The sequence below is a fragment of the Anolis carolinensis genome, chromosome 6, assembly GCF_035594765.1.
Source record: "Anolis carolinensis isolate JA03-04 chromosome 6, rAnoCar3.1.pri, whole genome shotgun sequence".
Lineage (NCBI taxonomy): Eukaryota > Metazoa > Chordata > Lepidosauria > Squamata > Dactyloidae > Anolis > Anolis carolinensis.
Genome location: NC_085846.1, coordinates 8,228,835 through 8,250,812, shown reverse-complemented (window position 1 = coordinate 8,250,812; position 21,978 = coordinate 8,228,835). Strand labels below are relative to the sequence as shown.

At 41.4% G+C, this 21,978-nt stretch overlaps 1 protein-coding gene across 3 annotated transcripts; it reads right to left on the bottom strand.

Annotated features, from left to right (window-relative positions):
* Positions 1-96: 96 nt before the first annotated feature.
* slc7a8 (solute carrier family 7 member 8) lies at positions 97-16,568 on the bottom strand. Of its 3 annotated transcripts, XM_003229013.4 has the most exons (11): positions 15,258-16,563; positions 11,567-11,771; positions 11,280-11,431; positions 5,894-6,019; positions 5,499-5,652; positions 5,282-5,405; positions 5,078-5,181; positions 4,143-4,239; positions 1,923-2,072; positions 826-1,003; positions 97-708 (listed from the first exon to the last, which is right to left on the bottom strand). In XM_003229013.4, exons 1-11 carry the CDS (start codon positions 15,382-15,384, stop codon positions 491-493), a joined length of 1,635 nt encoding a protein of 544 aa, XP_003229061.2. In that variant the 5' UTR covers positions 15,385-16,563; the 3' UTR covers positions 97-490. The 3 variants fall into 3 exon arrangements, with proteins under 3 accessions (XP_003229061.2, XP_008121142.1, XP_008121143.2); XM_008122935.3 differs by lacking the exon at positions 826-1,003 and having other exon boundaries at positions 15,258-16,568; XM_008122936.3 differs by lacking the exons at positions 11,280-11,431; positions 11,567-11,771; positions 15,258-16,563 and adding an exon at positions 9,336-11,260.
* Between the last annotated feature and the right edge of the window lie 5,410 nt (positions 16,569-21,978).

Sequence of the window (21,978 nt, the reverse complement as noted above, 5' to 3'; positions counted from 1 at the left end):
TTGACAAAGTGGTTGTTGTCTTAGCAAGCCTGGACTTCTGTGTGTCCTGAATAATGTTTCAGCATCCTCAATCCTGCATTTAAGGCAACAGACGGGGCAAGTTGAGTTTAATTTATTACATCAAAAAAAGAGAAAAAGAGAGAAGTGAAAAATACAAGGACACAAAAACTGAGAGAGACTGACTTTCCCTCTCAATGAGGTTCAAAATGAATGAAAATATTCCCAGCAATATAAGGCAACAACAAGGGAGCCCCTTCCAGCAGGGTGTGGGGGGACCTGACTGTGGGACTGCGGGCTGTGAAGAAAGCTCCCGGTTTTTTTTTCCAGCTCCAGCAAAGGGCACTGAAGGTGGGGAATGGCGGGTGTAGGTTCACCAGACCCAGCAAGGCTTTGCCATTGGAAGGAAAGGGGTGACAGTGAGGCATTCACAGCCATTCCAGTCCCAGGATGTGGTGCTGCAAAGAGCAAAGTGGGAGCAAGGTGCTCCAATTCATTTCAAACCCAACAGAGGAGGTACTGTGCAGTCCGTGGCTGGCTGCTGCTCCTCCCCTCCCTGGGAGTAAAGTGGCTCAGTGCTGAGGGGTTCCGTTCCACACATTGGCTCAAGTTGCTCTTTGGTCTCTTTACTGAGGCTGTTTTCTGGTTGCTCTGTACCCATCTCTGGGTACACAACAAGACAAAGCTTCTGTCCTGCCCGAGTGACTACATCTGTAAGAAGAAGGGTTAAAGAGATGGGTTTTAACAGGAAGACACCAAAATCTATGGTCTCAGCACAACTACACACTTTCATCCATCTGCCCTTCCCTTGGTCTGCCCATTACTCACCAATAAATGTGTGGATGGCAGGTGGTTTGTGCTCCCAGTGAACCCCCAGGAAATAGACAGGAACTCCTGTCAGCATGATGGCCAGACCAATTCCACAAACCACGGGTTCTGACCATAAGCTGAACACCAACAGGAAGGCCCAGAAGAGCAGGTAAATTATGGGGAAGAATAGGCTCACCTGGGAAGGAGAGAGATGGGTTTGGTCCAGGTGAGAACAGTAGGAAAAAGGGATGCAGGGAAAGGGATGATGGGAGGTCTTCTTGTCTAGCAAGGAGTTATTACAGTATTAGTTGGTACAGGTGTGAGGAGCCATCACAGTGGGTATAGTTCATGCTTTACATGCAGAAGGCTTGGTCCCCAGTTTCTCTACCCATAAGGATCAGGTGACAAGTGATGGGAAAGACCTTACAGAGTAGATGCTCGTGGGAATAAACCATTCTATGGATAAACCTCCCTATTGAAGGGAGGTTATGAAGGATGCAAGTGGATACAAATCAAATCTTTATTAAAATTGAAAATTAGATTTCATATTAAGTATGCTTACTACAAAATAGGACCCACTCACTGTCCATAGTTGAAGTGTTTGGAATGCAGCCTAAATTATTTTGTTTTCAAAATTTAAGTCATATTAACTGTTTTTTGGTTAAACGGGTATTTCTATATATAGGTCAATTCAGTCTCTTAAAATGTATCTATGACTTTGTCAAAAAGATTGTACTGAAGTTACAAGTTACACTTACAAGTTCAAGTTAAAGGAGCAAAACATGGCCAAAACAAGATATTTTTAGGTCAGCCACTATATCACTAAATCACTTTATCACTATAACTCCAGAAAACATCAGTTTTCTGGAGAAACACAGTACTATACTAAAAACTGGAGTTTAGGGTTATATTCCTGAATGGTATAATTCTCTACTTAGTTATGTTTAACTTATTATCATAAATACTATGAATGCTTATTCAAAATCTTTCCAACTTGTTTTAAATCAGTAATAATTTAACCCGCCATAAATGGCCCCAGGGGAAAGCAAAACTGGTGTAAGAAGAGGATGGGCTGATAAACAGATGGCAAGGGTCATGTGGCAGAGGCCCTTTACCTTGATGGGACGAGGTCGGTGAGGTTCCCGCCAGCGTAGCACAACTTGGCCAGCCACAGTCACCCCATAGAAGAGGTAGTTGATGAAGCCCACATAATTGATCAGAGTATATATGTCACTTGTAACCAGCATCAGCAATGTTGAAAGACACTGCCAAAGACAAGCAAAGAGTGAAAATAAGGAAACATTTAAATGTAAAGGAATTACTTTAAGCATCCTAGTTTGCCAAAATGACATCATCTGCCCAATAATTATTCTGAAAATGCCTTTCCCAGAATCATAGAATCATAGAGTTGGAAGAGACCTCATGGGCCATCCAGTCCAACCCCCTGCAAGATGCAGGAAAATCTCATTCAAAGCACCCCTGACAGATGGCCATCCAGCCTCTGCTTAAAAGCCTCCAAAGAAGGAGCCTCCACCACAGTCCGGGGCAGAGAGTTCCACTGCTGAACAGCTCTCACAGTCAGGAAGTTCTTCCTGATGTTCAGGTGGAATCTCTTTTCCTGTAGTTTGAAGCCATTGTTCCGCGTCCTAGTCTCCAGGGCAGCAGAAAACAAGCTTGCTCCCTCCTCCCTCACATATTTGTATATGGCTATCATGTCTCCTCACAGCCTTCTCTTCTGCAGGCTAAACATACCCAGCTCTTTAAGCCGCTCCTCATAGGGTTTGTTCTCCAGTCCCTTGATCATTTTAGTCACCCTCCTCTGGACACTTTCCAGCTTGTCAACATCTCCCTTAAACTGTGGTGCCCAGAATTGGACACAGCATTCCAGGTGTGGCCTGACCAAGGCAGAATAGAGGGGTAGCATGACTTCCCTGGATCTAGATGCTATACCCCTATTTCTGCAGGCCAGAATCCCATTGGCTTTTTTCACCGCCGCATCACATTGTAGGCTCATGTTTAACTTGTTGTCCATGAGGACTCCAAGATCTTTTTCACACGTACTGCTGTCGAGCCAGGCATCGTCCCCCATTCTGTATCTTTGCATTTCATTTTTTCTGCCAAAGTGAAGTATCTTGCATTTGTCCCTATTGAACTTCATTTTGTTAGTTTCGGCCCATCTCTCTAATCTGTTAAGATCGTTTTGGATTCTGCTCCTGTCTTCTGGAGTGTTAGCTATCCCTCCCAGTTTGGTGTCATCTGCAAACTTGATGATCGTGCCTTCTAACCATTTGTCTAAGTCATTAATAAAGATGTTGAACAGAACCGGACCCAGGACGGAACCCTGCGGCACTCCACTCGTGACTTCTTTCCAAGATGAAGAAGATGCATTCGTGAGCACCTTTTGTGTTCGTTCGCTTAGCCAATTACAGATCCACCTAACCGTAGTTTTGCCTAGCCCACATTTGACTAACTTGTTTGCCAGAAGGTTGTCGGGGACCTTGTCGAAGGCCTTACTGAAATCCAGGTACGCTACATCCACGGCATTCCCTGCATCTACCCAGCTTGTAACTTTATCAAAAAAGAGATCAGATTAGTCTGGCATGACTTGTTTTTGGTAAATCCATGTTGACTATTAGCAATGACCTCATTTGTTTCTAAGTGTTTGAAGACCACTTCCTTAATTATCTTTTCCAGAATCTTGCCAGGTATCAACGTGAGGCTAACCGGACGGTAATTGTTTGGGTTGTTCTTTTTTCCCTTCTTGAAGATAGGGACCACATTTACCCTCCTCCAATCTGCTGGGACTTCTCCCGTTCTCCAAGAACTCTCAAAAATGATTGCTAGTGGTTCCAAAATAACTTCCGCTAGTTCCTTCAATACTCTTGGGTGTAATTGATCCGGCCCTGGAGACTTGAATTCATTTAGAGCAGCCAGGTATTCCTGGACGACTTCTTTCCCTATTTGGGGTTGGATTTCCCCCAATCCTTCATCCACTCCATGTTGCTGAGGTTGAGGCTGGCTTTCTTTTTGTGAGAAGACTGAGGCAAAGAAGGCATTAAATAGTTCTGCCTGTTCCCTATCCCATCAGAATTTCCCGATCTTCTCCTCACAGAGGCCCTATCGCCTCCTTGTTCTTCCTTTTCCTACCGACGTAAGCAAAGAAGCCCTTTTTATTGTTTTTAATGTCTCTGGCAAGCCTGAGCTTGTTTTGTCCACAGAGTCCACAGTTGCAGCCACTTTAGGCCTTTCCTGCCATATATCCACCCCCTCAGCCCACATATACCCCCTGAGCACCCTAATCCCACACTCTCCCAGTTTCTCTGCTTGCAACTCACAGTGAAGAGTAAGGCAGGGATGGGAGTGCAGCGTCGCACATGAATCATAGCCAGTACGCTGGGGAGGTGGCCTTCCCGTGCTCCAGCAAAAAAGAGCCTGGGAATGATGGAAAGATGTTATCAGAAATACAAACAGGGACATGTAAAATTGTTGATCTATTTTAATCCACACTAGGGAAGATATGAAAACACACTCTGAAGAAGACTGTGACTCAAGAAAGACTAGAAAATAGGTAGATGCCACAGTATTTCTCAATTCCTAATGTAGGTGGTATATCACAGCACGTTCAGAATGGCAGCACTATAAATACATGGGGGGCAGTGTAGCTGTGGGTGGTGGGCACTGTAAAAGAACCTGAAAGCTGGAGACTTCAAGATATGGAACTTATAAAGGAGCAAGATTCTGGCCACTGCACCTAAAAAAAATCACACAACTAGAAATTGTGCAAAAGAGTGCAACCAAAAGTATCCATGGTGGGGGGTAAGGGAACATTACAAAGCTTTAGGAAACATGATAGAACAGTGAAAAACTATGCATGGTGTACAGAAGGTATAAAGGGGGCTCCTCACTCTAATCAAACTAAAGCCAAAAAAGAATGAGAAATTAACATAAATTATAGGAACTTCCTGCTACAAGAGGTAGTGATGGCTGCCATTTTAGATGGTTTCAAAAGGCAACAGGATAGATTCCTAAAGGATGGAGTCATCGATGGCTACTAGTCAGGATGGCTATTTGTCACCTCTGGTATTAACACCTCTAGAATCAGTTTTTGGGAGTTGCATGAAATGGGAGCTTCAATTGTACTTCTGTCCTTCTAATGGGCTTCCCATAGCAATAGATTGGCCACTGTGTAAACAGAATGCACTAGACACAGACCTTTGGTTTAATCCAGGATAGCTCTTGTTATGTCTGTTTGAAAGTAATCTTAACTTACCTAGAGGATGTGAAGAGTGATCCATTAACTCCTCCAAAGGTGGAAAGGGCAACAGAGATGGGCATGATCCAAGCCATGACACCTAATAATTTCTCCCCAAAGGTCTATGAGGAAATGAACAAAGAATAGGTTATTAGCTGTGATCTCATTTGGAACCCTGGGAAGAAAGGGAATTTGCACAATGGGATAGATATGGGGCCTCACCACTGCAACAGCATTAGAGGCCAGCAACTCTTGGGGTGACATGGCAGTGACATAAGCCACATTGGCGAAGACGTAGACAAAGGTGACCAGGGGAATGGAGATGAAGATGGCACGAGGCAAGTTCCTGTGTAGAGAAAGAGTTGAGGTGGAAGAGGAGAAACAAGTATGAAGGGGGGCCCTCTAACCCCTCTTTTCTATTAGAATGTCCCTTACTCACTTATAAGGGTCAACAAGCTCTTCTGTGACATAGTTGAGGAAGTTCCAGCCCCCGTAGGCAAAAGAGCCCTGTAAAAAGGCGAGTGCCACCAGTCCCACATCTGGCGTCTGGAAGAACTCAAAGGCATGTTTTGGCTCCAGCCAGAAGTATTCACCTGTGGAGAGAAAAAAGATTCATTAGGCTGGTAGATGTGGATTGTTCTCTTTCTCTCTCTTAATTCTTGCACTTTTCAGTGCCAACTAGGGCAGGAAACTATGGAAACCAATCAACTCTCTAAATCAGCTTATTAGAGAATTGAGGTTTTTAAACCGTGGAGCTTATTCCCCCTGAGTGAACAAGTAGAGCATGTTAGGGAGATCCTGGCTCCTACTTTGCCTGATTAGTCTGGATCTCACCTTTACAGATCTGCACGACTCCCATGACAATGATGAGCCCCAGCGCCAGCAGTTTTCCTGCTGTGAAGACATCCTGGACACGTGTGGCCCAACGTACACTAGCACAGTTCACCCAGGTCAGCAGTACTGTAGTAAAGGAGAAGTTGGTGAAGAGATGGATTGTAGGTATTCTTTTCCTGACCCAAATTTCCCAATCAAGGTCAGATTCATGCCTTTATGGCCAGCTTTTGATAATGCCAGCAGCAATGTGATTTGAAACAATCCTGGCATTTAGCTAGGACTCCTTGCTGGTCAAAGGCAACTACTGTTTTCTTTGCTTTAAGCCAAGCTGTGATTATAGCCTAGCAAAATCTGTACTATGTCACTACCTCTCACTATAACATAGCAGCACAATTATACTCTACTTTTAATTATTTGCAGCAACACCATTTTTCTGAGTAGAGGTGATCACAGACATTCACTCCACCATTCTCTCTCTCTAATTGTCTAATAAAGCCTAGGATCAGTGACCCATGCTGGGGTTTGCAACCTGGAGTTAAATTTGTGCACTGCAATACATGAAAAGGAAAGAAACAAGGTTCCAATTAATGTTCTTGGATGGCCTGAGAGAATGAAAAACAAACAAGAAGAGGGAGGCTGTGACCTATTTGGCTTCCAGCCTGACTGCACCAAAACATCCCATCTGCACAAACAGACAAACTGGCCCCTACTAACCCAGCAGCACACAGACAGCACTTCCACCAGGCAGACAGACAGACAGGCAGGCAGGCAGGCAGACAGACGGATGGACCTGTCTCCACCTTTTGAGCACCTGGCTCCTAGCAAAAAGGAATTAGACATTCCATCTACTCCATTTCCAAAGCTACCCCATTTTCACCCTTCCCACAAGAATACATGCACACATTTTGATATTATCTGAAGATGAAAGGCTTTCAAGTATACAAATAGTTTTCCCAGCATTCATGAGCTTTGCCTGCTCACTTGTGTACATACAGGAACAATAACACTGCCAAGACCTATCAATACATCCAAATTTTCTCTTTGATGAATGCAAACAAGCAAAACCTTTGTAAAATATGCACAACTATCTTAGCAAAAGTGTTTGAGCGTAGAAGATGTGATGTGGGGGGGAAATTTTGCTTACTGGCGACTCACACTTTTTCAATCATAAAATGTCAGCTGTATATGCATTTCACAACAGAAGATAAACTGTATCATAATTTGGCACTAAACAGTGAAAAACAAAATATCCCTGAGGTGTTGCCCATTTTTGAGATGCAAACAGTCTAAATTCAATAAACAAATGACATTTAGCTTACATAACTCTTTCTTGCTGTGTCTACTCCCAGCTATCAAAACAGATAAGCAACCTCCCACCCTAGACATTACTCTAGTTGAGGAAGAGACTCAGCAATTTTTGAGGAGTGTAAAAAGCAGGCTACACTAGAAATCCTTAAGGAGGCTGAAAAGGTCATGAGATGTCACATATGACAACCATATCCTAACAGTATAAGTAAACACCTGCATGGACCTCTATGTTAGGGGAAAAAAATTATATTGTTTTTGTTTTTTTCTGATCTATCCAGGTTGTTGGGAGGTCTAAGTGTATAATCCTCCAAACTTATTTTCTGGTGCTCAAGAAAATATGATTTCTGGTGCTCAAGCAAGGGATTCAAATTAAAAAAGAGGGACACTGATTGAATATAAGAAAGTATTCCTGAGGAGAACAGGTGTTTGGGAGTGACACAGACTACTTCCAAAAGTGGCAGATTTTCCTTCATTGGTGTTTTTTTTTAAAAAAAAAAAAAAAACAACTGGCTGGCCAGAAACTGGCTGGTCACTTGCTAAAAACATTTAGATTCAGGAGGTTGGAATTGATAACCTTTGGGGTACCCTCCAGTGCTATTATTCTATTATCTCTCTAGTCTCTTGTTCTTGCTTTCATCTTTTTTCTTGCAGGGCAGAGTAAGAGAGGGGAGAGGCAACAGGTTCCCAAACCTAAACACAGTAAAAGGAAATGGAAACTTCCCTGCTGATTCAGCATCCCTTTTGCACAAGTTCAAGTCAAAACAGGAAACTTAGAGTTTAGTAGAAAATAACTTGGAAATAGTGGTTGGGGGAAGAGAGAGATGAAAGGATTTGCATCTGTAGGCAACTTCACACAACGTTTTTCCAATAAAAAGAGAATCTGTATATGGGAAAAGACACAGGTTGGGACATGCTAATCTTTGTTCATCATGATGAAAAAGATTAGTTAATGGGAGCATTATTTTTATTAAGAAATAACTAGTTTGCATATACTGATGCTGAATGCACATTCTAAATATTTTATCTCACTTGTACATCAAAGCAAATATTACATGGAGTAAAACTGTTTGTGGACCATATGGATTCTTTAGGCATTGAGGTTAGGAGATCAATTATATACAATTAGAGGACATTGGGCACAAAGTAGGGAATTAGGCTATTTGTACAATCTCTCTTTCAATATTAGTTAAGATATGATGACTGAGGCTTGTTTCAGCAAATCCCTACAAAGTACTGTATATGTTTACTTCTAAGATCAGGAGCTAGATTTGCCTGTGAGATCACAAGAATAGATTAGGCCTAGCTAGAGTTTCAAAATGGGTTCCTAGGAGGAGCCAGAAATAGATCTAACATTAATGTTTCGATCTGAGTATGGTATTCCATAAAGATTTATGTTGGAGTACTGTGTGAGGGAGATGGGTATCTATCTCCTATTGGAAAATTTTTAAGAGATGGGAGCTTTACAATGTGACAAAAATATATTATGTTTCAGCCCAAAGACTGAACTCCTGGAAGTTCCCTTGTTTCTCAGTATCCCTGGCACCCAGCAGGACTGGAACAAGGCCAGTGAGTTTCAGTTTCCTGGTGTTTTTTTTTCTTTCGAACGCAGTCTTGGAGATGACACTATTGCAGGAGGGCGTGTTTCAGAGTTGTTGCTAAATTTTTAGCACAGGCTGTCCTGGGGGCTGATCCAGACCAGCCACCCTGCTACCCTGTTCCTACCCTCAAAATAGATTCAGCACTTGGTTCAGAGAGGTCAGTGACCATTAATGCCACCTTCATAGCATTCGTGCCTCCTTTTTTTAGAACTCCCATGATTTTATCCAAGCAATTCTTTGGCCACCAAGCTGAGACTGGTACAGGAAAACAACATTCTGACCACTTCTAGGTTGCTTGCGTCACCATACAGATACGAAGCAGAAACTACGACATACAGATAAGACAGATTAAGATTTGCTTAACAGGACTCTGGTGACACTACACAATTTTAGCCTGTAGCACAAAGGGATACCACCCAAAGCTTGCCTCCAACTGTCAGCCGCAGACTCCCCTTGAGCTAATTTGCCTTTTAAAGTTATTCTGACATTCTGATGATAAATAAAAAATATCTTTGTATCCCTTGATCAAAACTCACAGTCCAGTGAGCTTTCTTTTATCACGTTCTTCAAATTCTCCCAGCTGTTTACTGATCTAGGCTGTTTTATCATTTTCTATCTCTACAGTCTTTGAGATTTAGACAGAAGCAGTTCCTCATTTCTGAGGTCTGGGGGGATGTGGATTTTCTCTTCTCAGCCGTTCTGTTATATGCACATATACTCCTCCATTTTTGCTGACTCAGCGCTAAATAACTGGCTTTGACCTGATTAATAAGCTCTTGCTGAGCTGTAGCAGCTGGCTTGCATAAGTGCCTCAGCCAAAACCTCTCCCCGGCCATCACTCATCTTTCTTCCCCTCCCCCCCTGCTGTGGGTCTGGAAAGAAAGGAAGAAAACCAGTTTCTGCCTGATCTTGCTGGTGTTTGATGTCCTAAAGTAACCTCTGCAAGAATAAAAACTCCCCAAAATCCTTTGAGTTACTGGGTATAAAATTGCCCACTCCTCAGTGACTAAGCTTGGAGTAAATGCATAACCACAAAAGTGGGCAGGTCTGTGCAGGAATGAACGGGAGGACAGAGGGTTCAAAAGTATGGTGCAGTATTTCCTAAAATGAGATCATTCCTGCAATTAAGGCCCCTTCCACACAACTGTATAAAATCCACATTGAGCTGGATTATATGGCAGTGTGGACTCGGATAATCCAGTTCAAAGCAGATATTGTGGATTATCTGTTTTGATATTCTGAGTTACATGTGTGTGTGGAAGGACCCTTAGAAAACAGGATCAGAATTCAAAATGATCTTAACAGATAGAGAGGTGGGCCAAAACAAAGAAAATTAATATCAACAGAGATAAATCTAAGGTCTATGCAGGAAAAATGAAATGTGCAGATATAGGGTGGGTGAATCCTGGTTAGAAAGCAGAACATTTGAAAAGGATCTAGGGAGCTAAAAATGAGTCAACTGTGTGATGTTGTGGTTAAAAAAGACAATGTGCTTCTAGGCGGCATCACTAGCAGAGTGTCCTGATTACGGTCAGTGGTAGTGACCACCCTATTTTGCTTTGCAACAGACCTCGCTTGAAATATTGTGGCCACTGCTGGACACTGCAGTTCAGGAAGAATAGTGACAAGCTAAAATGTGTCCAGTGAAGTGCAGACAAGGTGATAAAAGATCTGGAAACCAAACCTTATGAGGAACAATTTTAGGGAACTTGGAGAAGAAATGTCTTAAGAGCCCTTCCACACAGCCATATAACCCAGAATATCAAGGCAGATGATCCACAATATTTGGATGCCATATAATCCAGTTCCAGAGGCCATCTTGTTGGGGGCGCCATCGAGGCAACTCCTGTCTCCTGCGGCCTGCCTCTGCAAGGTATTGAACTGCTTTTTCTGTTGATTTGTTGTAAAACATGGTGTTTTAGTGCTTAATTTGTAAAATCTTAATGTAATTTGATGTTTAATAGGCTTTTCCTTAATCCCTCCTTATTATCAAACATTTTTGCTTATCCAAAGCTTTTATTTTTTAGTGATTGGTTTGGGGGAGGGGGGGCGCCAAAATTCTGTTTGCCTACACTTGAAAAATACCTAGGGCCGGCTCTGTCCAGTTCAGTGTGGATTTTATACAGCTGTGTGGAAGGGACCTGAGAGGTGATATGGTTGCCATTTTTAAAGATCCTAAAAGACATCATATAGATAGAAAATGGAGCAAGCTTGTTTTCTGCTCCTCCAGAGATTAGATCCCAAACCATTTGAGTCAAATTACAAGAAGGGTAATTCCACCTAAACAGTTCAAAGAACCTATATTTCCTAAGAGTTGTTTGACACAAATTGCTGGTGGGGGAAAGATTATCTTTTTCTGGAAGTCTTTAAACAGATTGCATTTAAGGTCCCTTCTACACTGTCCTTATATCCTAAGATCTGATCCCAGGTTATCTGCTTTGAAGAATATGCATTGCTAAGAAGTTGGGTTCCATACTTACAAAGACAGATGCCAGCTAGCAATCGTAGTCCAGTTTCTGGGGGAAAGCAAGTGGGAAAAAGTGGCTGAAGTACATAGTTTGAGAAGGTGAGGGCAATAACTGCCTGATTGGTGGGGTAGATCACCAGCACAGCAATCCATAACCGCAAAAACCTTGAAAAATAAACAGATGCTCAAGAATACAACCAATCCTTCTCATTTCAAATCATCACTCTCACCCCATTTTCATTTTGATTCACTGGGTCCATTACAAGCCCATCCAACACAGATATATCTTTTGTCTCTTACCCAGCCAGTCCTCCAAAGATGTCTTTTACATAGGAATAGTCTCCTCCAGACTTTGGAATGGTGACTCCCAGTTCTGCATAGCATAGTGCTCCTATAGCTGTGATCAGACCAGTGACAATCCACACAATCAACGCCAAACCCACTGAGCCAGCATTCTCCAACACTCCCTTTGGCGACACAAAGATTCCTGATCCAATTATGTTACCTGAAGAAAAAAACAACAGAGGGATCCAAAAATAAAAGATCATGAATATTTATGATAAGAGGGGAAACTGCAGGAAATGTGATATCTGTTGAGTTTTGCAAATCTAAAAGACATTGATCCAAGGAAGGTAATGTATTCCACGTGTTTAATGAGAAAGGTTAACTTAGACTGATATTTAAATGTCAGCTCTTTCCATATCAACAAGAGAAGTCAACAGCTTTTTTTCCAAATCAAATCCTATACCTTAATTTAGTTAACCACATCAGAAACTTCATGTTTGTGTAGCATTTATAAGACTTTAAAACAAAAGCTGTTCACATCAGTTTGCTTTACAACCAATCATTTTGTTTTCTTTATTGTCAATATGTTGTTGGCTGCCTGAAACCAGAGATACTCAGTATGATGTTAGAAAATTGTAGTAGGCCACAATCCTATGTATATTTATACTGGATTAGAATTTTACTGAAACTACTGAAAATATTAAACTGTTTACATAAACTTTTAAAATAACTTACCAAGCAATGTTATTTACTTAGAAATGAGTACCATTGTGATCAAAAGAGTTTACTCTCTAGTAATGCTAAGCATACTTACTTTAGAAAAATGTTATCGAATGCCTTGGGCATTAGAAATAAGCACATAGTATTGTGGTTGTGATGCTATGATCACACCCCTAGCAGTAAGATAGGTCATGCTGGCAAGTTAATCTGTATAGAAGTCTGCTGCATGTAAAGTTACCATTTTAATTATATTATGGAATATTGAATAAATCTTGCATACGCTTCAAAGCTGTCAGATCATAACTTATTGATTCAGCTCAGTTTTTTTCTGGAGATGATGTCAGTCATTTAAGTAGTCCAAGACTTTGAGTTCCATTTTAAGTCACATATGTTGACTGGAACCTCCTACCAGTAGGAAGCACTTAATTCTAAGTAAATATATACAGGATTGGGATTTAATCATCTGTTTTGAGACTGTAGGTGTCCAGACAGGAGACCAAACATAAATAAAATTCACAGTTTAGCATGTTTCGCAACATAGCTGTTTTTGAATTTGAGCCTTCTACCTGATTGCTTTCAGACCCACATAAAGCTAAGGCACGATTCAACACAAATTCAAGACAGTCATCTGATGAGTTACTATTGTTATTGTTTCTACTGCTCAATTTGTAAACTGTTCTGAGTTTACATCTGTTTTTAAAAGGCTGAATAGATAATTTTAATTTATATTTAACACTTGTATTTTAATCCTTTTTAAACAATAAATTTACCTACCACTTCAAGCTATCATAGGAAGTGGTATAGAAACAGAGATGTTGATCTCTAAAGGATCTGATACAGCTTTACTATACTTTTATTAGCATCCAGATCAGATGAACCTATAGTAAAGTAATTATACTAAGTACATGGTTAGCCCTTGCAAAGACAAAGTCCTGTCCTGGGTTCAATGGCTATAAAAATTCTGAGTAGTATTTTTGAGATGGGAAATACATAGTAGCAATATATAACAACAACAAACTTTTAAAAACAGTTAAGTCAAATTGTCTCACCTATGATATAAACATATTCATCTAGGTAAATCACCTCTTTCAATTTTTGTACACCTAGGTATTATTTATGTATTTGTCCATGCCACTACACTGTTGGCTCAAATCTTCACAGTATACACTGCCCAGCATTTCATCTTTGTGGATACATTCTGTTTCTCTCATCCTTTGGCAGAAAATGTTCTCACCATTTTTCATTAAGAAAATGAAAACTCTGCAGCTGGGAATCAGTGCCAAAGGATTGAAGCTGAAAACAGCACCAGGGCAATGTCAGGTTGCATTATGCATACATCTACACTGTACAATTAATGCAGTTTGACACCACTTTAACTGCCCTTGCTCAATGCTATGGAATCATGGATGTTATAGTTCAATGAAGCACGGGCACTCTTTGGCAGAGCAAGCTAAAGACCTTGTCAAATTGGTAAAACTAAGGCCCTTTCTACATGTCCATATAATCCAGATTATCAAAGCAGATAATCTACTGTATCTTCTTTGAAGTGGATTATACAAGTCTACACTGCCATATAATCCAGTTCAAAGCTGATAATTTGTATTTTATATGGCAGTGTAGAAGGGGCCTGAGAGAGTGACATATATCTGTCAAAAGAAGAGGTCAGGAACAAATAATGAGCTGGTTGAAAGTAAGAAAAGAAATACAAGAAAACCCCAAGATGAACTTTGCTTTGGGAAAATAGAGGCTCAGGTTAGGCTTTAGTCATCTTCACCCACCCACTCTCCCCATTTAATAATTATCCAAGAAACTGAATTCAAAAAGCAGAGCTTGAAATGTAAATTTTCAGTTAACTTGCTTGTTATCATGGCATGATGGAGAGATACACTTTTAGTGTACTGTAGCTCAGGAAAGGAGAGGAGAGCTCTAAAGCTAGGCATACTGGAGTGCTAGTAAGACTTCAATGGATAGGGAAGCCCCTGTTTTTCAAATGTCCCTCATAGTGCTTTCTCCTCCATTCCACAAAGTGTTTGTTTCAGTGGTCTCCTGGCACCTGCTGAAGCACAGCCATCTGGAGTGGGGTTGATGGAGCTGGAATAAAAACACTCCAAGGGCAGGCACTCCAAGGCACTGAAGTGAAAAACAAACTCCTGTGAGAACTACTAGGATGTGCTCTGATCCTGCACAGCTGTGATGGTAGCCTTCAAGCCAGAGTCCACTGGGCCATAGCACCCCAGGCTTCCAATGATAATTCTCTCTTTCCTCCCTATGAGACAGGGTTAATTGGAGGACATAATTGCATGTCCAGTTTAGAAACCCATCTACATTTTGGCAGAGGACAGTTGTGTACTCAGAGAAGACATGCCTGCCATGGATCTATTAGCCCATGGGGCAAAGCAGCTTTGCTGGCTGGCATCACTGTTTGTTTGTGTAATTATTCTGGGCCAAGAAAGGTGTTTATTCAAGTTTCACACATTGATGGCTCAGGGTCCAACATTCCTAGGGTGGGACACATGAACCTGCAATTGAGAGGTTTCTAATGTGTAGAATAATTTAGGGTGGAGTAATACAGTGCCATAAAATGGGAAGTGGCCAAGAAAATGGTTTTTATTCCAACAGAGAACTAAAACAAGCAAGGGTTAGGAGGCGTTTCGAGGTTGGCCTTGGAGCTACTTTAGAGAGGAAAAGACTAGCTGTAACCAGAGTGGTAATGCAAACTGACAACTGTAAGGTGTTTAGAGACAGGAGAAAAGGTAAAACACAAAAAGCAGCAGCAGTGATTAAAACTGAAAATCAGGATAAAAACATGCAACTGAAAATACTTTTCATATTCCATTCTATTCTCATTAAGTGAGAAAAAGCAGAATACAGAAGAGTACGAAGTGTCTCCTCCTAATGCCTGCTTTCTTGTTGATCAGCAAAGATGAGCATATAATTTTATCTTATTCAAAGAAAACAGTCATATCCCACCAGAATCCCCACTCACCCACAATGATGCCGCATGCGCTCAACAGTCCAATCTCTTTCTTGAGTGCAACACCACCGCCATCTGATTTTTCTGAGTTAGTTGAATTCTTCTCAGCACCACCTCGTCGTCGTGCTCCATCCTCCATGATGTTCTGGCTTCCAAGACAGACCCTGAAGTCTTGTGATAGATTCCCCCACAAGATTTAAGGCTTTGGGTTTGGTTCTCCCAGAATTTGAGCCACACTAGTTCTATGCCTGGTGATCCAAGTATGTTCTCAAATTCTTTGGAAAAGGGCCTATGCAAAGTCCAAAGTATACCTCCCAGGAGCAATGTGTTTAGAATGGTTCTTGTAGTCCAATTTGGGACTTATGGGTGCAGTTCTTTTTTGTATAGACTTTGATACTGGGCTTCTATTTTGAGAATCAAAGTGTTCCAATTACCTTTCAGAACTAGTCCTTCTCTCGGATATCCAAACTACTTGTATCTCTTTCTTAATTCTAGTTCAACCTACCTTGGTTCTCACACCAATTCTGCTAAGATTGAGCTGGATCTCTCTATTGCCCTTTGGTATATATGTGCTAGTAGTTAACCATTTTTGGTCCAAGCTGATCTTCCTGTCTATGAGGTTGAGGCTCCAATCACAGCCTCTGATGGCGAGGAATTCCTTTCTTTCTCTCGTTTTGACCGTTTCCTTCTGCAAAGTTTCCCCTGAAGTCTAGGAGGAGAGTCACAATAGCGTAAGGAAAGCGACTGGTTTGATCTTGTTTGTTCAGCTCCCACGCGTCTATCACAGAGTCATTCTAATCAGCAGCACTATCTTAGATCTTCCTTCTGGCTAGTTTTGTAAAGAGATCCCTGGAGTGTTCTTTGCCAGGCTATTCTCTCATCGCAGCTGGCTTTCTCTCCTTTGGATTGTTGTTGATAAGCTCGTTTCCTTGTTCCGGCTGAGATTTTTTCACACCAAACGTCTTGGCTTCTCATTCCCTTCCTCAGCTCAGTTCCTTCTCTCTCCCCGCTCCCCTCTTCTTGTGTTTTTCTCTCTCTGGGTTGCTCATGTGCCTGAACCTGAACCGGCTTCTGCCGGACTAAGGGTGTGGTGGGGGTCAGTCCTTGATTCCAGGAGACATAGAGCCAGACTCCTCCTTCCTCCCTTACCTTCCTGCTCACATCAATAGCTGATTCAGTCAAAAGATCCAATTTTCATCGCTCCCTCTTCTTCCCATGCAAACGGAGACTCACTCATCTCTGCTTAGCTTTCTGCCTTCCTCATGTTAGATAACAGCCATCGTGTTCTGTCCATTCACTGTTTCAGGGCGAGGAATATACATTAGTTGGAACGAATTTAAAGCAGTGACACCAGCTCTGTACCAGACCTGTATATATCAGTTTATATGAGCCTTCATTACAAGAAACTAAGGGTGCATCTACCCTGTAAAAATAATAGTTTGACCTCACTTTAGCTGCCATGAGTCAATGCTATGGAATCATGGGAGTTGTGGTTTTGCAAGATCTGTTGAAGCCTCTCTGCCCAAAAGTGCTGGTACCTCCCTAAACTACAAGTCCCATGGTTCCATAGAATCCAGCCATGGCAGAAAGTGGTGTCAAACTGCATCCATTCTACAGTGTACATACACCCTAAGGGATTTGTAGCCTATTTCCAGACTGCCACTCATTTTTGTGAAATCTTGAGGCAGGTAATTTCTTGAGTCAATTGGTGCATACTTTCTGAAAAGAAAAAAAAAACACCAAAATTTCTCTTGTATTGCATAATCTTAGTAAAGGATGTCTAAATCTGATCATCATTTTATATATCTTATCATTTCACTCTTTATTTGTCCAAATAGTTTGAAGTGTCAGCACAAACTCCATGTTGTAATGATAGAGGACAAATTTTAAAAACTTTAAATTCAGGTGTCTTTCTGACTTTGAAGCCCTGGTGGCGAAGTGTGTTAAAGCACTGAGCTGCTGAACTTGCAGACTGAAAGATCCCAGGTTCAAATCCCAGGAGCGGAGTGAGTGCCCACTGTTAACTCCAGCTTCTGCCAACCTAGCAGTTCGAAAACATGCCAATGTGAGTAGATCAATAGGTACTGCTCCAGCAGAAAGGTAACGGCACTCCATGCAGTCATGCCAGCCACATGACCTTGGAGGTGTCCACGGACAATGCCGGCTCTTCGGCTTAGAAATTGAGATGTGCACCAACCCCCAGAGTCAGACATGACTGGACTTAACATCAGGGGAAACCTTTACCTTACTTCTGATCTTAAATTCAGGGTTATTATAAGTTGATGCCTGCTTAATGATAGAAGGGGAAGAAAGAGAAAAACAAGATAATAATATTGTTCTTCATTAACATTATTATATATTTTCTCCTTCTAATTACAGTAGGTTCTTGGTATCCCCTGGGGTTTGGTTCCCAGGACCTCATGGGGATACCCAAATTTGTGGATGCTCAAGTCCCATTATATACAATGTTGTAGCAAATGGTTTCCCTTCCATAAAATGCCAAAATAAACACTTGTTTCTGGGAAATTTTTCAGGGAAAAATTTCAAGTTGTGAGTGGTTGAATCCATGAATATGGAGGGGCACTGTACTCCTAAAACTGCATGCAAACAAAGTCAGATTTGGATTCTATCTGATTTCCCCTCAATATTTATTCAACTGGGACCCAAGGGGACTTACAATATAGTTTGAAGCAAAACACAATTAAAATGTATAATTACAAAGTTTTTTAAAAAATTAAATAAGTAATCTTCTAAAAACACTACACTTTGAATTTCTGTTAAATTTCTTCCTTCCCACGATGGCACTTTCTTATGGTATTTCAGATTGCAAAAAGCCTCACATGAGAGCCAGATTTCTCCCTGAAGTACTGTAAACTGTCTCAGTATGTAAAAGATAACTTGCTGCCCTTCAGCCTGGGCCTTTATGATAAGGGGGCATGCTGAAAAAGTATACATACACCAAGCTGTCCTTGGGAAATAATAGCAATCTTTCTACCATTGACATATTTTCTGCTAATCCACATACTGTGATTCACTGTGGAGTGCTTCAGTTTAGCCAAATTTTGATCAATATACACAGTCAATTTCATTAATTACTTTCATTTTTTATTTCTTCAGATATCGGGGCATTTCATGTACATAAATATGTGAGAAAAATTGATGGCTATTTTGCTTTGTGTGTGTCTGTGGGAGCATCTACACTGAAGAATCAATGCAGTTTGACTTTCTCATCACTCAATGCTGTAAAATCCTGGAAGCTGTAGTTTTACAAGATCTTTAGCTAAAGAGGGCCAGTGCCTCAGCAAACTACAACTCCCAGGATTTCATAGCATGGAGCCATGGCAGTTAAATTGGAGTCAGGCTTTAATTATATAGTCTAAATGCACCCACTGTGTGTGTGTTTTAGGAGATTCCAAAATTTAAATCAAGGGTGCATCTACATTGTAAAATTAATACAGTTTATCATCACTTTAACTTCCATGGCTCAATGCTGTTGAATCATGGGAGTTGTAGATCTACAACATATTTAGCCTTCTCTGCCACAGAGTGTTGTTGCTTTAGCAAAATAGAAATGTCAGGATTCCATAGTATTGAGCCATGGCAGTTAAAGAGATGTCAAATCGCATTCATTCCGTAGTGTAGATGCACCCTGTGTGTGTGTTTTAAGTCTCAGGAGATTGGAGAGTTTAATCAAAAAGGAAGAAATGAGACAGCTGGCAAAAGGAGAAAAGCAACTGAAATAAAATGAGGACTGAAATGACAAAACTTTTTGGCACACACACCCTTTGTGCCTTGCTATTCTGCTTCCTTCTTCCCCCGCACCATGTTCCATCCCTTCTGTTCATTGTCCCCAATTCCCCTTGTTTGTCACATTCTCTCTGCTGATCCTGCACCTTCTCTTGCAATGTGGGGATGAAGTCCAATCTTTGGGGAGCACCTTGACTCTTTTATCATCATATCAGCCAGAACAGAAAAGAACAAAGGTCAGGACTGGGAAGGAGAGATGATAACAGCAAAAAGAATAAGAAAGCAGCCTCTGGGGGCAGGGGAATGGCTCATTAGCAAGAACTGTGCCGCAAACAATTTCGAAAGGAATAGCTCTGTTGCAAGAAAACCACAACAACAAGAGGTCCCGTGGCACCTGGAAAACTGGCACATTATCCTGGAATTTGAGGTTGCAGACTACAAATAGCTTCAGAAACGTCAAACTGCATTTATGGGAGGAGGCTTTGTTTAGCTTTCAAGTGAACCCTATATTTTGAATACGTTTGAATAGGAAGCATACCTTACTGCAATGTGGGTAAATGAAACCATGGATATTAAATCCATGGATGAGGGGGTTATACTATATAGGATTTTTGCATCACACCACTTCCAAATAGTGATGTAGTAGTACATTTTCAAGTGCAAACATTTACTATGACAGCCAAAGAGAATACAGTATGAGTCCAAATCCATGGGACTTGGTATCCCAAGTTTCATTTATCCACTTCAACAATCTATGTCCTTTCTAGGCACTTGGTAGGTTCTCCAGCATGACTCTGTACTATTTCTGGGCCTAGAGACCTTTACTTCAATTATGTTTGCTATTATCTGTGATTTTGCATATCGACACAAAGTCTGGAGACACATCCTCCGCATATTTGGTGGGTCATGCTGTTTTTAAATTTAGGTAGCTGTTTTAATCCATACCAACCAAACTTTTCATCATTCTCAGGAGCACATATTTTGTAAAGCTGCTGGATCTTAACTGCCCACCTTTAATCACTCCAACATGTTATACTTCTCATGACAAATAGGTTTTGGAAACAATCCATTAACACTCAACTACTGTTCTGGTTGAAGGCAATGTTTTGGGGAGCCTAAAAGGACTGAGGCCCCTTCTACACTGCCATATAAAATCCAGATTATCTGCTTTGACAATCTGGATTATATGGCAGTGCAGAAGGGGCCTGAGAGATGATCTAGTCATCCCTGCTAATCAAAATATCCCAGCACAACAACTTTGGCCACTTCTACGGTGCCATATAGTCTAGATTATCAAAGCAGATAATCTACATTACATGCTTTGAACTGGATTATATGAGTCTACACTGCCGCATAATCCAGTTCAAGGCAGATAATTTGGATTTTATATGGCAGTCTAGAAAGGAATCTTTGTGGGCTGTTGCTACTAAATTGTAACATTGTCCTCAATCATTTTTTCCAACTGTCTCCACAGTGAGGCCCTTTCCACACAGCTGAAAAAAATCCCGCATTATCTGCTTTGAACTGGAATATATGGCAGTGTGAACTCAGATAACCCAGTTCAAAGCAGATATTGTAGGATTTTCTGCCTTGATATTCTGGGTTATATGGCTGTGTGGAATGGCCCTGAGTGATGTTTCTCCTACCTCCTGCTGGTAGCAAGCAAAAATAGGTATTTACTTTAGTTTTTATCCTGACTTTCTCCCAATACAGGGACTCATGGGTCCATGTTGTGTGCCTTCAAATAATTGGTGAACTATGGTGATTCTAAAGTTAAACTATCATGGGGTTTATTTGGCAGATTTTTCCCAGAGGGAGTTTGCTTTGCCTTCCTCTGAGGCTGAGAGAGTGTGACTTACTCAAGATCCCCCAGTGAGTTTCCATGGCTGAGCAGGGTTTCAAATCCTGGTCAGTTCCATGCTCAGACCACGACATTACACTGAGTTTCAGTGCCCATCCAGACAGGTCCTATATCCCAGGATCTGATCCCAGGTTTTCTGCTTTAAACTGGATTATATGAATCTCCACTGCCAGATAATCTAGGATAAACAGAAAACCTAGGATCAGATCCTGGGATATAGGCCTGCCTGGAAGGGTCCTGAGACTCTGCATAATGTTGTGGTTTGAGCATGGAACCAACCAGGATTCTAATCCCTGCTTAGCCTGTCTGGAAGGACATTCAGGACCCTTCTACACTGCCATATAATCCATATTATCAAAGCAGATAATGCACATTATCTGCTTTGAACTGGAATGTGTGTGTCTACACTGCCATACAATCCAGTTCAAAGCAGCTAATCTAGATTTTATATGGCAGTGTAGAAGGGGAGTCATATTACAGCTACCAGCAGCCCCTGGTAGTGCAGTGGATTAAACCCTTGTACTGGCAGGACTGATGACTTGAAGGTTGGGTTGCTGACCTGAAGGCTGCCAGTTCAAATCCATCCCCGGGGAGAGCGTGGATGAGCTCCCTCGATCAGCTCCAGCTCCATGTGGGGGACATGAGAGAAGCCTCCCAAAAGGATAGTAAAAACATCAAAAATGTCCAGGCATCCCCTGGGCAACGTCCTTGCAGACGGCCAATTCTCTCACACTAGAAGTGACTTACAGTTTGCTCATGACATGAAAAAAAAATACAGCTACCCGATTATCTAATTTGTGCTTTTTCACACAAGTAATACCTAACTGATTCACATCCACCAGAGGAGTGGCAGGATATGTATATAATAAATTGACCTAAAGGCTTGGTGTTGCCCAAGCCTGTATTTTTTATGGCCGTTTCTTTCCTTCTTTCCTTGCTTTTCCTCAAAGATCTTGTCCCTCTTCTTGCTTTTTCTCATTCTTTCCTTCTCTCCCCCACTCTCTCTCTCTGTTTTCCATTGTCTTCCAAATTCTACTTTACTGCCTCATGTTTTCATAAATAGGCCATCACTATTGTATTATTATCTGCTCTTCTGATACGTTGTTTTGCTTTGTGTTTCTTTCT

Coding starts and splice junctions, on each gene's coding strand:
- slc7a8 (XM_003229013.4), bottom strand. CDS start 15,384: ATGGAGGATGGAGCACGACGACGAGGTGGTGCTGAGAAGAATTCAACT. Junction 4,240..5,077: donor TCACTCTTCACATCCTCTAG/GTAAGTTAAGAT, acceptor CATCATTCCCAG/GCTCTTTTTTGCTGGAGCAC. Junction 2,073..4,142: donor TCCCTGCCTTACTCTTCACT/GTGAGTTGCAAG, acceptor TGTCTTTGGCAG/TGTCTTTCAACATTGCTGAT.